Here is a 16,241-nt window from a genome sequence, read left to right as displayed (position 1 = left end):
GAGAGGACTGGCTCACCATAGTGGGAGTTGTAGTTCACCATCCAGAGAGCACAGTGAACCCCACCCATGATACATCCAGAGCAAACTTGCTCAACATAACAAACTTGAAGTACTGATGGAGTTTCTCGGCATTAACCTGGCATGAGGTGAGTTGTATTTCACCCACAATCTTATGCATTTTGTGCAATTTAAAAAATGACTTTTTCAAATGACCCAGGCAATGCTGGGGACCCAAGCTGATGATGATAATAATAATAATAATAATAATCATCATCATCCAAAAATACATCACACAGTCCTAAACACTTGGGAAGTGTTTGACTTGTGATTTTGTGATATGAAATCCAACATATCTATCTTGTTTGCTATGTCATACAATGTCGTTGTGTCAATAATAATAATAAGAATAGTCCTAGACACTTGGGAAGTGTCCGATGTATGATCCAATACAACAGCCAGCAGAGTGTCTGGTGTGGACTCATCTTACTTTGTTTCGAATATATATATATATATATATATATATATATATATATATATATATATTCTAAATAATAATATAAAATATAATATAAAATATTATTATATATAATATAATTATATATAACTATATATAATATATTATTATATATAATATAATAATATATAATTATAATATATATTATATTATATAACATATAATATAATATAAAATATTATTATATATAAATAATATATAAATAATATAAAATTAATAAAATTAATCACTTGGGAAGTGTTCCGACTTCTGATTTTGTGATATGAAATCCAGCATATCTATCTTGTTTGCTGTATCATACAATGTCGTTGTGTCAATAATAATAATAATAATAATACATCACACAGTCCTAGACACTTGGGAAGTGTTCGACTTGTGATTTTGTGATTTGAAATCCAGCATATCTATCTTGTTTGCTGTGTCATACAATGTCGTTGTGTCAATAATAATAATAATAATAATAATAATAATAATAATACATCACACAGTCCTAGACACTTGGGAAGGGTTCGACTTGTGATTTTGTGATGCGAAATCCAGCATATCTATCTTGTTTGCTGTGTCATACAATGTCGTTGTGTCAATAATAATAATAATAATAATACATCACACAGTCCTAGACACTTGGGAAGTGTTCGACTTGTGATTTTGTGATTTGAAATCCAGCATATCTATCTTGTTTGCTGTGTCATACAATGTCGTTGTGTCAATAATAATAATAATAATAATAATAATAATACATCACATAGTCCTAGACACTTGGGAAGGGTTCGACTTGTGATTTTGTGATACGAAATCCAGCATAATAATAATACATCGCACAGTCCTAGACACTTGGGAAGTGTTCGACTTGTGATTATATGATATGAAATCCAGCGTATCTATCTTGTTTGCTGTGTCATAAAATAAAATAATAATAATAATAATGTGATAGATGTCATCAGTACCTCTGAAAATGAAAAAGTGCTAGTGCTTCAACCTTACAGGCTCTGGATCCATCAACCCATTGCCCAAGGTACTTTCCATGCAAATATTTCAGCCCTGAAAAACAGTCTGATGTGATTATTCCTCACCCGGCAGGCAAAGAAGGGGTAGCCCTTGTGACCCTTATGACTTCATTGTAATGTCAGTATTTAAGTTAGGAATTTCCTGCTTTGTGAATGTTGTGTTTTTGAGCCATTACATTACCCCCAGGTGGTAGCGGAAATGGAGAATGACAGGTCCGGGGGTGACGTCACAGATACATTCCAATCAGGGCCAAACATTAACCCAACTAACACTACACAACAGGAAGCTTTACTGCAAAGCTTTACCATCCACCTTTCCTGTGCCAAATAAAACCAAAATCCACAGAGGAGAAAAGCACTGGATGTTATTTATTTCACTGAATTGAATCTGTAAAGCAGGGGTCCCCAAACTTTTTAACAGGGGGCCAGTTCACGATCCCTCAGACCGCTGGACTATAATTGGCCACAGAGCAATAATAATAATAATAATAATAATAATAATAATAATAATAATAATAATAATAATAATAAGGGTTGGAAGACACTCCTTTGGCCATTTAGCCTAACCCCCTTCTGCCTTTGTGCACCAAAAGCACAAGCAAAGCACCCATTACAGATGACCACCCAGCCTCAATGTTAATAGTAATAATAATAATAATAATAATAATAATAATAATAATAATAATAATACTCTGGCAGAAACCAGTACAGGTGGTCCCGGTGGTGATGGGTACATTGGGTGCCGTGCCAAAAGATCTCAGCCGGCATTCGGAAACAATAGACATTGACAAAATCACGATCTGCCAACTGCAAAAGGCCACCCTGCTGGGATCTGCACGCATCATCCGAAAATACATCACACAGTCCTAGACACTTGGGAAGTGTTCGACTTGTGGTTTTGTGATATGAAATCCAGCATATCTATCTTGTTTGCTGTGTCATAATAAAATAATAATACAGTGTTCCCTCACTTATCACGTGGGTTAGGTTCCAGGACCACCCGCAATAAGTGAAAATCCACCAAGTAGGGACACTGTATATTTATACATTATTTTAGTCGTTATACACTATTTTAAGTTTTTATTAACCAATCGTGTGTTGATAAATCGCCTCCTTCTCCTCCTGTTGCCACTTGGGCTCCTTTTCTCTCCCTTCGGCTTCTCCTTCCTCCCTTCCTTAGGCTGTAAATTGTATTTTTTATGATTTATAATATTCTTTCAGAGTTTATTGAAAAACCGCAAAAAGCGAATCCGCAAAAAGCAAACTGCGAAGTAGTGAGGGAACGCTGTACTATAATAATAATAATAACAACAACAACAACAACAACAATAATAAAGTTTGGAAGAGACCCCTTGGGCCATTGAGTCCAACCCCTTTCTGCCTTTGTGCCGTGCGGGCTGGAGATTTAAATGGCTTTGATGGGCCATAGTTTGGAGACTCCTGATATAAAGCATGTGGGAAGGCGGCCATAAGGCAGCCAGGGACAAATTACCTGGATGTGCATCTTGATTATTGCTTTTCCGATCAAAGTGGCACCGAAGAACGTCCAAAACGGAACAAGGAAGTGTCCGCATGTTATCCCAGCCAAGTCGAAGAGAGGGTTTGGAATCTGGAATAAACAAGGAAGACATAAGGATCAGTTAGGAAGAAGGTCATCGGATAATACGGAGTGTTGGATGAGCGGAAGTCGGATAACCGAGACTCTCCTGTATATATTAAACATTATGGGTGACAGAATTGAACCATCCTTGGCCATTCTCGACCCAAATGACTGGGGATGATGGGAGTTTTAGTCCAACGGATGTGCTTGGCAACTCCCATCAACCTTTCCAAAACACTGGGTCCATTAGAGCAGCCTGCAGGGAGAAAGCATGCAAAAGCGTACTTGTCAGCCTCCGTTAAAGGAGCCATAAATAAAATACAACCTGCCAAATTGGTACATGGAGATTTCAATGGCCTGTTGAAAATGTAACTCTTTATCCCTAGTCTAGACAAGGTATATGACGGAAAAACAAGGGCCCGAATTTGATCCAGATTAATGCCTATATGCAGCAAATAAATAAATCCATCCAGAGGTACATACCAGTAGCGTCTACGGTTAAAAAGTGGCCGGGAGTAAAGAAACGGGCTTTTTGAAAGGTTATGTACAAATAGGTAACTGGGGACTGATTTATTTGTATGCATCTTTGCCATTAGTGCTGCACTCAAAGCAGGATCATAATATAAACCACGGCTCCGCAAGGGATTGCCATGAAATATTGTGTTTTTCTTGGGCTGTACATACAGGTGAAGGATTCCTGATCCGAAATGCTTTGGGCCAGAAGTATTTGGGAACGCCTGTATTTGCATATATTGGAGACCAGGCACGAAATCCCTTTGCGGTTCCTTTTTACGCCTGGAATGAAGGTACTTTTGTACAATATTTGCATATACTAAACCTTCTTGAAGCAAAAGTATCACTCTCTCAAGCATCCACATGGATAATTTTGAAACAGTTTGGATTTCAGAACGATGGACATTAGGGAGGTGTAGTTTGGAGAAGGATGGACCATGGACTTGCATATGGAAGTTGTAGTTCACCCGTGACTACTGAACCCAGCTGACATTGGATCTAGACCAAACTTGGAGCACAGACAAACAATGCCATTCTCTAATAATCCGGGCATCGCTGGGTCCCCAAGCTAATATATAATATTATATAACAACAACAACAATAATGTTATTATTATTATTATTATTATTATTATTATTATTATTCCATTAATATCGAGATATTTAGAGACGAATTCCAAACACGAATCCCAAACACCTAATGTGCATGTGTGCTGTGTTGTTATGTACATGTAAATTTAATAATATATAATATAATACTAAAAATAATATATAATAATAATGTAGAATATACGTAATAATAATTATGTATAATAATAATCTAATAATACCTATACTATCCTGGGACCTTGGGAGAGCCTGATATTCAGAGACAAATCCCAAACACTTGGACCTAATGTGCATGTGTGCTGTGATGTTATATAATAATAATAATAATAATAATAATAATAATAATAATAATAATAATAATAATAATAATCTAATAATGACCAAAATTCGGAAACGAACATCAGACTCTTGGACCAAATGTGCATGTGTGCTGTGTTGTTATGTACATATACATTTAATAATATATAATATAATACTAAAAATAATATATAATAATAATGTGGAATATCATAATAATTATGTATAATAATAATCTAATAATACCTATACTATCCTGGGACTTGGGAGAGCCTGATATTTAGAGACAAATCCCAAACAATTGGACCTAATGTGCATGTGGGCTGTGATGTTATGTACATGTAAATAAAACAATAATAATAATAATAATACCTTTAATATTTCAGGCCCTTGGGAAGAGCTCAATATTCAGAGATGGACTCCAAATACTAGGACCCAATGTGCTGTGATGTTATGTACATGTAAATAAAATAATAATAATAATAATAATAATAATAATACCTTTAATATCCCAGGCCCTTGGGAAGAGCTTGATATTCAGAGATGGACCCCAAATACTAGGACCTAATGTGCATGTGTGCTGTGTTGTTTATTTATTTATTGATTGATTTATTGACTACATTTATATCCCGCCCTTCTCATCCCGAAGAGGACTCAGAGCGGCTTACAAATTAAATTTACATACATTATATTATTAGCATAGCACAATACTGGCAATAAATTACTATATTGCACTATATAAATATATTGTAACATTATTAGTAATATTACATTTAAAATATAATATATAATGAATATTATTATATTGTATTATTAGTATTATATTGTATTACAAAAGAATATTAATATTATATGCATACACAATATATACAATATATTATAATATTATATATTATTGTAAATTATATTGTATACATGTATACATGCATATATGTTGTTATGTTCAGAGTGGCTTACAAATCAAATGTACAAACAATATATTATTAGCATAGCACAATATAAGCATTAAATTACTATATTGTACTATATGATTATATGGTAATATTATTAGTAATATTACATTTAATATATGATACATAATTAATATTATCGGTATAATATTGTTACATTATAATATTATTATCAATATTATAAGTATATACAATAAATTGTATATTTATAAATTATTGTATATTATATATATACTGTATATATACCCGGGCTGTGGCGCAGGCTGGTGAGCAGCCAGCTGCAATAAATCACTCTGACCAAAAAGTCATGAGTTCGAGGCCAGCTCCGAGCCTGCGTTTGTCTTTGTCTTTGTTCTATGTTAAGGCATTGAATGTTTGCCTATATGTGTAATGTAAATAGAATAATAAAATTAATAATAGTCCTAGACTATTCTAGTCCTCAAAAACCAGTGCTATCTTGAAGGAGGCATTTGGGGTTTAAAAAAAAATTGGGAGAGCTCTATAAACTTGTTAACAAACCCGGAGTCGGTAAGCCTGTCGGATAAAGTTACAAAACAAACCAATTAAAGCCTTCCAGATGCAACTGAACGTTGGAACGTGTGGGTCGACACAGCCCTTGAAATACTGTCGTATTTATTTTACAGGATTCAACACAGCGAGCCAGAAGGAGGTGGTGGGACCGAGGAAAACCCCAGAGAGAGAGAGAGAGAAAAAAAAAGAAATGTGTTTATGCGCCTATCAGGCAGAAGGAGCACAAAATGTTCTGGAGATTAAGCCCCGGATGTCGTAACTCTGCAACCGAGTCACTATTTCAAATTAAAATGCACAAACGTGCGCACACACACAGCATCGGCATTGCACAACCCCAGAAGCCCAAAGAGAAAGGAATGCCATCGGTCAATTGTGGCTCTATGCCTTCCTCTAAGTTAGGATTGGGTGCTCCTATAAGTTGTGAAAGAAAAAGAATTGTGGGAGCTGCAGTCAAAAATTATCCAGAGGGTAATTTGATCTTCACCTGACATTGCCAGAAGGCACAAAGTTTCATCTACGCTGATGATCGTGCCATCACCGCCCAAGCTTTGAAATGCTTGAACAGAAGCTCTCTGAAGCTTTAGGTGCTCTTATTGCCTATGACAGGGAAAACCAGCTATTCCTAATCCATCTAAATTGCAGACGTGTGCTTTCCATTTTAAGAACAGACAAGCATTTTAAGCTCTGAGGAGAGAGAGAGAACCACTCCTATGTTGTGGCAGCTCCACTGGCTGTCGGTCCGTTTCTGAGCTAAATACAAAGTGCTGGTCCATGTTTAAATGTATTGTTTTTCTAATGTGGAATTTTTATTACTATGTGTATGTCATTGTCATTTTATACTTTTGATATTAATGAAGAAATTGTGGCATTGAATGTTTGCCATTTATATGTAAGTTAACTGCCCTGATAATCTCTGGGGAGAGAGGGCGGTCTAGAAATAAAGTTTTATTATTATTATTATTATTATTATTACTGACTGGCACAAGCTGGAGATCACAACTAGATAGAGTGAAGACATCTGCCACTGCAGTTTTTGACTCTGCGTGCTTAGTGTGGAATACATCTCACCACGTTAAAACAGTGGATGTGGCTCTTAATGAGACATGCCACATCATCACAGGATGTCTACGCCCCACACCGCTGGAGAAATTATACTGTTTAGCTGACATCCACTGGGAAGTAGCAGCCAGCAATGAAAGGACCAAGGTATTAACATCTCCGGCCCATCCTCTGTTCGGGTATCAGTAAGCACGCCAACGCCTTAAATCAAGAAATAGCTTCCTAAGATCTACAGAGATACTCGCAGGAACACCTCAGCAAGCGAGAGTCCAAAAGTGGCAGCTAAAACCCAGAACTGGATGAGAGGCTCCCTGCTGGACACACACAAGACTGGGTGACTTGGAAGGTGCTGAACAGACTACGCTCTGGCACCACGAGATGCAGAACCAACCTTAGGAAATGGGACCACAAAGTGGAGTTCACGGCATGTATAAGGAATATCACTGAACGTTGTGTTAGGTTTAGTGAGGGTAAAGTTGTGACGTAGAGGAGAGACAGTGTGCAAGGTATTGCTCAAATCAAAAGACAACTTACTGAAGCGCAGGCCAGGATGCCAAAAAAACCGACTTTCTGAACCAGGTTCTGGACGGCCAGTTTGGCGCGAGAGGCAAAATCCTGCAAAGCAAGAAAAGCCAAAAGTAAAATAATGGTTAGGGTTCGAAGCTGGGAGTTATTTTCCAATTCCAGTGCATTGCCATGTCTCATTCACACCTCGCTGGCCCCACCCTGCATTGTGCACGAAGGTTTAATCAGAGAACCTTTGTATGAAGAGGAGGGGGGGGGGGAAATAAATAAAACCACAGGCACATAAAGCTGACACATTTGAGGAACCAGACATCCGGAAAGGCCAGGCCGAATCAAATTGAAATCCTGAAACCTCCCCAGATGCTGGGTTTGAGATCTTCCTGATAGTTGCTCTGTAAGTGGAAAAGTAGGGTCAACAAAAACAATATGGTATTAACAATAACTTAATAATAATAATAATAATAACTTCATTTGTACCCTGCCCTATCTCCCATGGGGACTCAGGCCAGCTTCCAACATAGTAACAGGCAAACATTCAATGCCTACATAAACAGATCTATAGATCTATAATTATATATACTAATTTCACATATGAATTTCCCCCTGAAATGTTTGCAAATTGTCTCTCTATATATGTGCATTTCCCCTGCAATATTTGCAAGCTTACATATCTATATTCATATGTATCTATCTAGACATTACTCTGTATAAAGATAACTATATTTGTATAGGATTTGCAAACATGTGAGGTGAAAATTCATATATAAAATAATGTATACACATAGATACAGATATACAGGTACACGGAAATCTATCTATATGTATATAGGATTTGCAAAGACTTGCAAACATGTGAGGTGAAAATTCATATATAAAATAATGTATACACATAGATACAGATATATAGGTACACGGAAATCTATCTATATGTATATAGGATTTGCAAAGACTTGCAAACACATGAGGGGGAAATTCAAATATAAAATAATGTATACACATAGATACAGATATATAGGTACACGGAAATCTATCTATATGTATATAGGATTTGCAAAGACTTGCAAACACATGAGGGGGAAATTCAAATATAAAATAATGTATGCACATAGATACAGATATACACGTATATGGAAATCTCTAGCTATCTATATGTATATAGGATTTGCAAAGACTTGCAAACATGTGAGGTGAAAATTCATATATAAAATAATGTATACACATAGATACAGATATACAGGTACACGGAAATCTATCTATATGTATATAGGATTTGCAAAGACTTGCAAACACATGAGGGTGAAATTCATATATAAAATTAATGTAGATAGATAGATAGATAGAAATATAAAGGTACATAGGGATTGCAAAGGCTTGCAGGGGGAAATGCCTATATATCCTACAACTCCCAGAAACCCCAGACAGTTTACTAGCTGTTAGGATTTCTGGAAGTTCATCTTTTGAGGTACTACATGCCTTCTCCTTGCTATAAAAATGAGACAAAAAAGATAAGGAAAGGAGAAGTGAAAATAGTTCCTTCTGCGCAGGGATTTCGCAAGACATTTCCCTAGGTTATTTGCATTACAATGCTTGCTTTTCGATAATGAATTTTCGGTTCCTATTTTGCCAGGACTCTTTCACAAGGCACATGGGTTCCTGGAACGGCTGCAATTTCAGACACCGATGAAAGCCCCGTTTCCAAGTCTCATTGGAAAAATACTGATATACGAGAAATTTTCATTACATTTCAAATATTATTGACATATATTTATATAATTTTTATTCTCTGTTCAAATAGTATTTTGTCACTATACACATATTATCATATGATTTTCTTATCACCATGGAAATGAAATACAATGAAATAAAATAATTCAGCTATAATTATTTTAAAACGTGGTCATAAAATATAAATGCATATTAATATTAAATAATGATCGTTATAGATATTATTATTTTAACTTTACATTTAGAGAATATAATAACAAAAGGCATGTTTCAAGAGTAAAAATATTATACAATGCATATTTTGTTGAAGTAGAACTAATCTAAATCATAAATATTGGTTACAATAAAATATATATTTTAAAAACTTGAGTTCAAATAATATATTATTAGGAGTTACAGTAGAGTCTCGGACCAGCAGAACGTTGGATAAGCGAATATGTTGGATAATAAGGAGAGACTAAGGAAAGGGCTATTAAACATCACATTAGGTTATGATTTTACAAATTAAGCAGCAAAACATCATGTTATACAACAAATTTGACAGAAAAAGTAGTTCAATACACAGTAATGTTATGTTGTAATTACTGTATTTATGAATTTAGCACCAAAATATCATATATTTAAAACATTGACTACAAAAATGCGTTGGATAATAAAGAACGTTGGATAAGCGAGACTCTACTGTAATTAAATACATTATTTTAATTTCTTGAATATTTTTTCTAAAAGCATTATAATAAATATGGAAATAAAACACATATTTAAATTATTTCTTAAAATATAATGCTAATGAAATTGTACATCGAGATAAAATATGGATATAAATTATAAACAATGTTAATAAAATACCATCATTTTAAATTGACTTAGTAATATATATTTAACTTAATTAAAATATTATGATACATACACACACACATGGTGCTAAAATAATATTTTAAATTGAATTACATTTATGCATATGTTATTATATTATGTTTGTCATCCAATTAATATTATATTTTTAGACATTTTCAATTCTCAGGTGCTAGAAACAGTCAGTTTCACAACTAAAAAAACAACAACTTATAATTACAAATGGAAAGAGGCTTGAAAAAGATTTTGCTGTGGGAAATGGCTTTTTTAAATAGATTATTCAATAGATTATTATAATTATTATATATTATTATAATTATTCCATGTACATTAGGTCCATGTGTCTGGGGTTCGCCTCTGAATATCGGGCTCTTCCCAAGAGACTAATCTCAAGAGACTAGGATATAATAAGTATATTATTATTATTATTATTATTATTATTATTATTATTATTATTATTATTATTATATATTATTATTATATATTATTATTATATATTATATTGTATTATATATATAATTCTTCTATTAAAATGTACATAACAACACAGCACACATGCACATTAGGTCCAAGTGTCTGGGATTCATCTCTGAATATCAGGCTCTTCCCAATGATAGAAGAGGTATTATTAGATTATTATTATTATTACTATTAGTATATATTATTATATTAAATATTATTACTATTACATAGGTCCAAGTGTTTGGGATTCATCTCTGAATATCAGGCCCTTCCCAAGGATAGTAGAGGTATTAGATTATTATTATTATTACTATTATTATATTATTATTATTATTCATTACATGTACATAAAAATACAGCACACATGCACATTAGGTCCAAATTTCTTTGAATATCTATGAATATTGGGCTCCTCCCAAGAACCGAGGATATTAGAGATATTATTAGGTTGTTATTATTATATTTAATATTTATATATATATGACATTATTATTATATTATATATTATTTAGTAAATGCACATAACAACACAGCACTCATGCACATTAGGTCCAAGTGTCTGGAGTTTGTGTCTGAATATCAGGCTCTTTCCAAGGGCCTGGGATACTAGAGAGATTATTAGATTATTATTATTATTATTATTATTATTATTATTATTATTATTATATTTATTGTATCTATTCTTATTATTATATTATAATCATAGGAAAACAGAAATATAGGGAAACAGAAAAACCTGAGGTTGCTTTAAAGAATTAGATGTATTAATATTTTTAAAAGTTACTTACACATGATTTCCCCCAAATTAAAGATATTAGGCTCTCTTCTCCTCTCGGTTAATGAGATTCCTTTTCCCTACTTTAAGGATATTTATTATTATTTTGAGTCCGTTCCTGACAATAAGATGACTACGGCAAGCTCGGGAAAGAGCTTCCTGCCACGGCCGGGAATAGTTAAACTATTAGTTTGTACTTCACAAGATTAATCATCCAAACACAAAAATGATGCTGGGAACAGGCTTTAAAAAAATGTTGAAATAAAGACCGACTCATAAGCTCAGATTTACAGCCTTTGAAATCTTCATTTCCTAGCTGTCGTCGAGTCGCTTTTGGTTCTTTTCTTCCCAAAAATGAGTGCAAATGACAACTCCAGGAAGCCTTCGAATAGAATAATAGACTAAAAAAAATTTCAAGGCATTTCTCCCTACTCTTGCCCCCCTTTTCCCCTTTACATCCATGAATTTACATATAGGATAATGACAAATGGAAGATAGCAAATGAAGACCAATGTTTATTTCAGTTCCGAAAATCTCATCCCAGAGGAAATAAGAAAAGTGACGCTTAGAGGAAGAGAGGCCGGACTGGAGCAAGAGTTTTGAGTCACTAAGACTAGCCTTGTTTTGTCCTCAATCAACTGGTTAGGAACTAAAACAACTATAGTCAGAGCAATAAGTGCAGGTGGTCCCGGTGGTGATGGGCACACTGGGTGCCGTGCCAAAAGATCTCAGCTGGCATTTGGAAACAATAGACATTGACAAAATCACAATCTGCCAACTGCAAAAGGCCACCCTGCTGGGATCTGCGAGCATCATCCGAAAATACATCACACAGTCCTAGACACTTGGGACGTGTTCGACTTGTGATTGTGTGATACGAAATCCAGCATATCTATCTTGTTTGCTGTGTCATAATAAAATAAAATAAAATAAAATAATAATAATAATAATAAGAAGAAGAAGAAGAAGAAGAAGAAGAAACCAGTGCAGGTGGTCCCGGTGGTGATTGGCACATTGGGTGCCGTGCCAAAAGATCTCAGCCGGCATTTGGAAACAATAGACATTGACAAAATTAGGCAAAAGGCCACCCTACTGGGATCTGCACGCATTATCCGAAAATACATCACACAGTCCTAGACACTTGGGAAGTGTTTGACTTGTGATTGTGTGATACGAAATCCAGCATATCTATCTTGTTTGCTGTGTCATAATAAAATAGTAATAATAATAATTTTGGAAACAATAGACATTGACAAAATTACGATCTGCCAACTGCAAAAGGCCACCCTGCTGGGATCTGTGTGCATCACCCAAAAATACATCACACAGTCCTAGACACTTGGGAAGTGTTCGACTTGTGATTTTGTGATATGAAATCCAGCATATCTATCTTGTTTGCTGTGTCATAATAAAATAACAATAATCATTGTTGTTGTTCATTTTTACAGTAGAGTCTCACTTATCCAACACTCGCTTATCCAACGTTCTGGATTATCCAACTCATTTTTGTAGTCAATGTTTTCAATATATCGTGATATTTTGGTGCTAAATTCATAAATACAGTAATTACTACATAGCATTACTGCGTATTGAACTACATTTTCTGCCAAATTTGTTGTCTAACATGATGTTTTAGTGCTTAATTTGTAAAATCATAACCTAATTTGATGTTTAATAGGCTTTTCCTTAATGCCTCCTTATTATCCAACATATTCGCTTATCCAACATTCTGCCGGCCCGTTTATGTTGGATATGTGAGACTCTACTGTATTTCCAAAACATAATCTACCTTCTGGATAGCCCTCGTATATAGATTAATTAATATATTCGGGAGATAATACTTCTGGAATATGGCCATACAACCCAGAAAACTCACAGCAACCCTGTGATTCTGGCCATGAAAGCCTTCGACAACACAAAGAACAATTCGTTGAAAGTAATCCTGGGGAATTTTTGAACTTTGATTTAACTGCAGATGCAAGGATTGAACCCGGGACCTCCTGCATGCAAAACAGGTGCTCTACCACCGAAGTGTGGCTCCAACATGTCTGGAAGGCAGCTTTGCCCAAACGGTGAGTAATTTCCCTTGCGATGTGCAGCTGGAACATCTCATCCTCGCACAAGGCAAAGAATGGCAAATCCCCCAAGGCTGACAGCAGGTCCCAGCATCCATTGCATGGGCCTGCGTAGAAGACATGTCCGGAATGGCATCTGACGCCTTCGATGGGCTCTTAACAAACACCCCAATTATTTCTGACTTTCTGTTTGCCCATCTGCCACCTGCACCGAGTGCGAATCATGTTCTCGAGGCAAGCCTGGACTGGGAATGCAAGGGATTTAATATACCCAACCACAAAGAGATACTGAACACAAAGAATGTGCCTTCATTTATATGGATATTAAAAAAAACCCTGATGATTAAGATTATAATGAGATGCTTCTTGTTTGACCCGAGATAAAACCCTCTCTTGGCTTTGCCTTCAAATGCCTCGACTCCCGAAAAAGGAGAGCCCAAGAAAATGTGTTGGCAGAGACAAGCGGTGCCCAAACCGAGCTCAAAGCGCATCCATGAAAAGTAATGCCTCCACCTTTGTTACTTGGGTTTGGATGGGAATATTTTAATAAATCAAAGGCAGAAATAATCCTTAGAATGTGCTCTTGAACTACCACTATTCACTTTTCCACATCATCACCAGACAATTGGATATATTTCTGCCAATGATGAACAAGTTTTCTGAAGCCGTCACGGAAAAAGTCTGTTCCTGCAACCAGCGTCTCGCAGTCCCCATCGTGCACAGATCTTCTGATCGCCAAGCAAATAATAATGTGACCCACACGTTCTTGTAAAATGCCAATTATGCTTGGAATTTCTCTCTGAGTGATACGACAATCGTCCTGAATCAATCTGTCCACCTTTTGCTTGTGAAACGGTGGTTGCTGACACAGGATGACCAACTCTTTGTCACGCAAATCAGATGTTCCCACCTCAACATCTGTAAACTTACTCGCCCAACGAAGCACAGGACTCGCATCAACACAACCACTATAAACAGCTTGCATTCTCTGAGGAATCTCCTTTGGGGTGACACCTTCTGCTCTCAAGAACTCAGTGACTGCATGTTGCTTAAGTTGCATTGACCAACCGTTTCTGCAGGGTTCCATACTTCACACTTTAACAACACAACCGTTCAATGCTAAGGCTTCCCCGTCTGTGTAGGGTTCCATACTTCGCACCTTAACAACACAACCGTTCAATGCTAAGGCTTCCCTCCAAATGGAACTGTAGAGGAGAGGCTACTGAACAAACCAGGACCTGCCGCAGACCAAAACGGCCATCCATTGAGGAGTTACGAAGGTGGAGGCATTACTTTTCATTCAACCCTCGTAGATATTAACCCCACTTGCCTAGTTTCCAACAGACCTCACTATCCACAGATATATATTCTAACTCCACTTGCCTAGCTTCCAGCAGACCTCACAACCTCTGAGGATGCCTGCCATAGATGTAGGTGAAACATCAGGAGATAATGCTTCTGGAACATGGCCATACAGCCGGGAAAACTCACAGCAACCTAATAATTCCAGCTATGAAAGCCTCTGACAACACAACGATGTATGTGTGTGTGTGTGTGTGTGTGTGTGTGTGTGTGTGTGTGTGTGTATATATATATATATATATATATATATATATATATATATATCTCCAGTTTTATCATACTGATTTATTGTATTATTTATGTCTTATTTAACTGACTACACAGAGTTTTATTAAGTTGCACCAAGCTTTGTTGTTCGGTTCGGTATGGTGATAAGGTCCAAGGACTAAACAATAAAATCGATTGGTCTATTGATTGAAACTGCTTTGAATCTCCCAGGAGAAAGAGGCAAGCTACCTTTGTCGTCGGTTTTTGTGCCAGAAAAAGTTGTAATGTTGTGAAACCATTTGAACCCTTCAGGTGACGGGTGAGAGGGAAATGGGCGAGGAAAATGGGCGAGGAACTTACGAGAGGCGCTATTCAAATCAATCCAACAAAAGTAACACAATCCTGTCCGCCGGTCATCTTTTTTCGTTCTGACTCCCTCCCCTTTTATTTGTTTCTCTTTCTCGTTTTCTCGTTCTTTCTTCCAACAGGTGTGCGAGGGAGTTAATGGGAAACACTCCCAGACTGGGAACACTGTGTTCTCGTGCCCATCGCCAAAGAAAGTCTAGGAAGGAGGCAAGAGAGCGAGGCAGAGAGAGAAAGAAGTTTACAACTCATTACTCAGCACTTCTGCTGGCGATGGCTGTCTCGCCCGGGAATTTAAAACAGATGCACAGCTTGAAAATGTGACAATTCATGATCATCGGACATGATTATCCCTCACCCATTCCACAATCCGTTTGTTTCTTCTCATTTCAAGAGACAAAACGGGGATGAAGGTTAAGCACCGTATATACTCGAGTATAAGCCGACCCGAATATAAGCCGAGGCACCTAATTTTACCACAAAACAACTGGGATAACTTATTGACCCGAGTATAAGCCGAGGATGGGAAATGAAGCAGGTCAATTGTAATTGCTGTACAGTAGAGTCTCACTAATCCAAGCCTCGCTTATCCAAGCCTCTGGATAATCCAAGCCATTTTTGTAGTGAATGTTTTCAATATATCGTGATATTTTGGTGCTAAATTCATAATTACAGTAATTACTACATAACATTACTGCATATTGAACTACTTTTTCTGTCTAATTTGTGGTATAACATGATGTTTTGGTGCTTACTTTGTAAAATCATAACCTAATTTGATGTTTAATAGGCTTTTCCTTAATCCCTCCTTAT

General features: G+C 36.0%; 1 protein-coding gene across 1 annotated transcript in view; it reads right to left on the bottom strand.

Moving 5' to 3' along the window:
* vmp1 (vacuole membrane protein 1) overlaps nucleotides 1–16,241 on the bottom strand; it is a 77,356-nt gene that overhangs the window by 23,064 nt on the left and 38,051 nt on the right. Inside the window, exons 8-9 of the mRNA XM_003227271.4 lie at nucleotides 7,614–7,694; nucleotides 3,014–3,130 (exon numbers count right to left, since the gene is read on the bottom strand). Of these exons, the coding sequence (XP_003227319.2) occupies nucleotides 3,014–3,130; nucleotides 7,614–7,694 (198 nt within the window). The remainder of the gene's footprint in view (nucleotides 1–3,013; nucleotides 3,131–7,613; nucleotides 7,695–16,241) is intronic.

The sequence above is a fragment of the Anolis carolinensis genome, unplaced genomic scaffold, assembly GCF_035594765.1.
Source record: "Anolis carolinensis isolate JA03-04 unplaced genomic scaffold, rAnoCar3.1.pri scaffold_7, whole genome shotgun sequence".
NCBI lineage: Eukaryota > Metazoa > Chordata > Lepidosauria > Squamata > Dactyloidae > Anolis > Anolis carolinensis.
The sequence above is the reverse complement of the archived record's forward strand: the minus strand, read 5'-3'. Positions and strand labels throughout refer to the sequence as shown.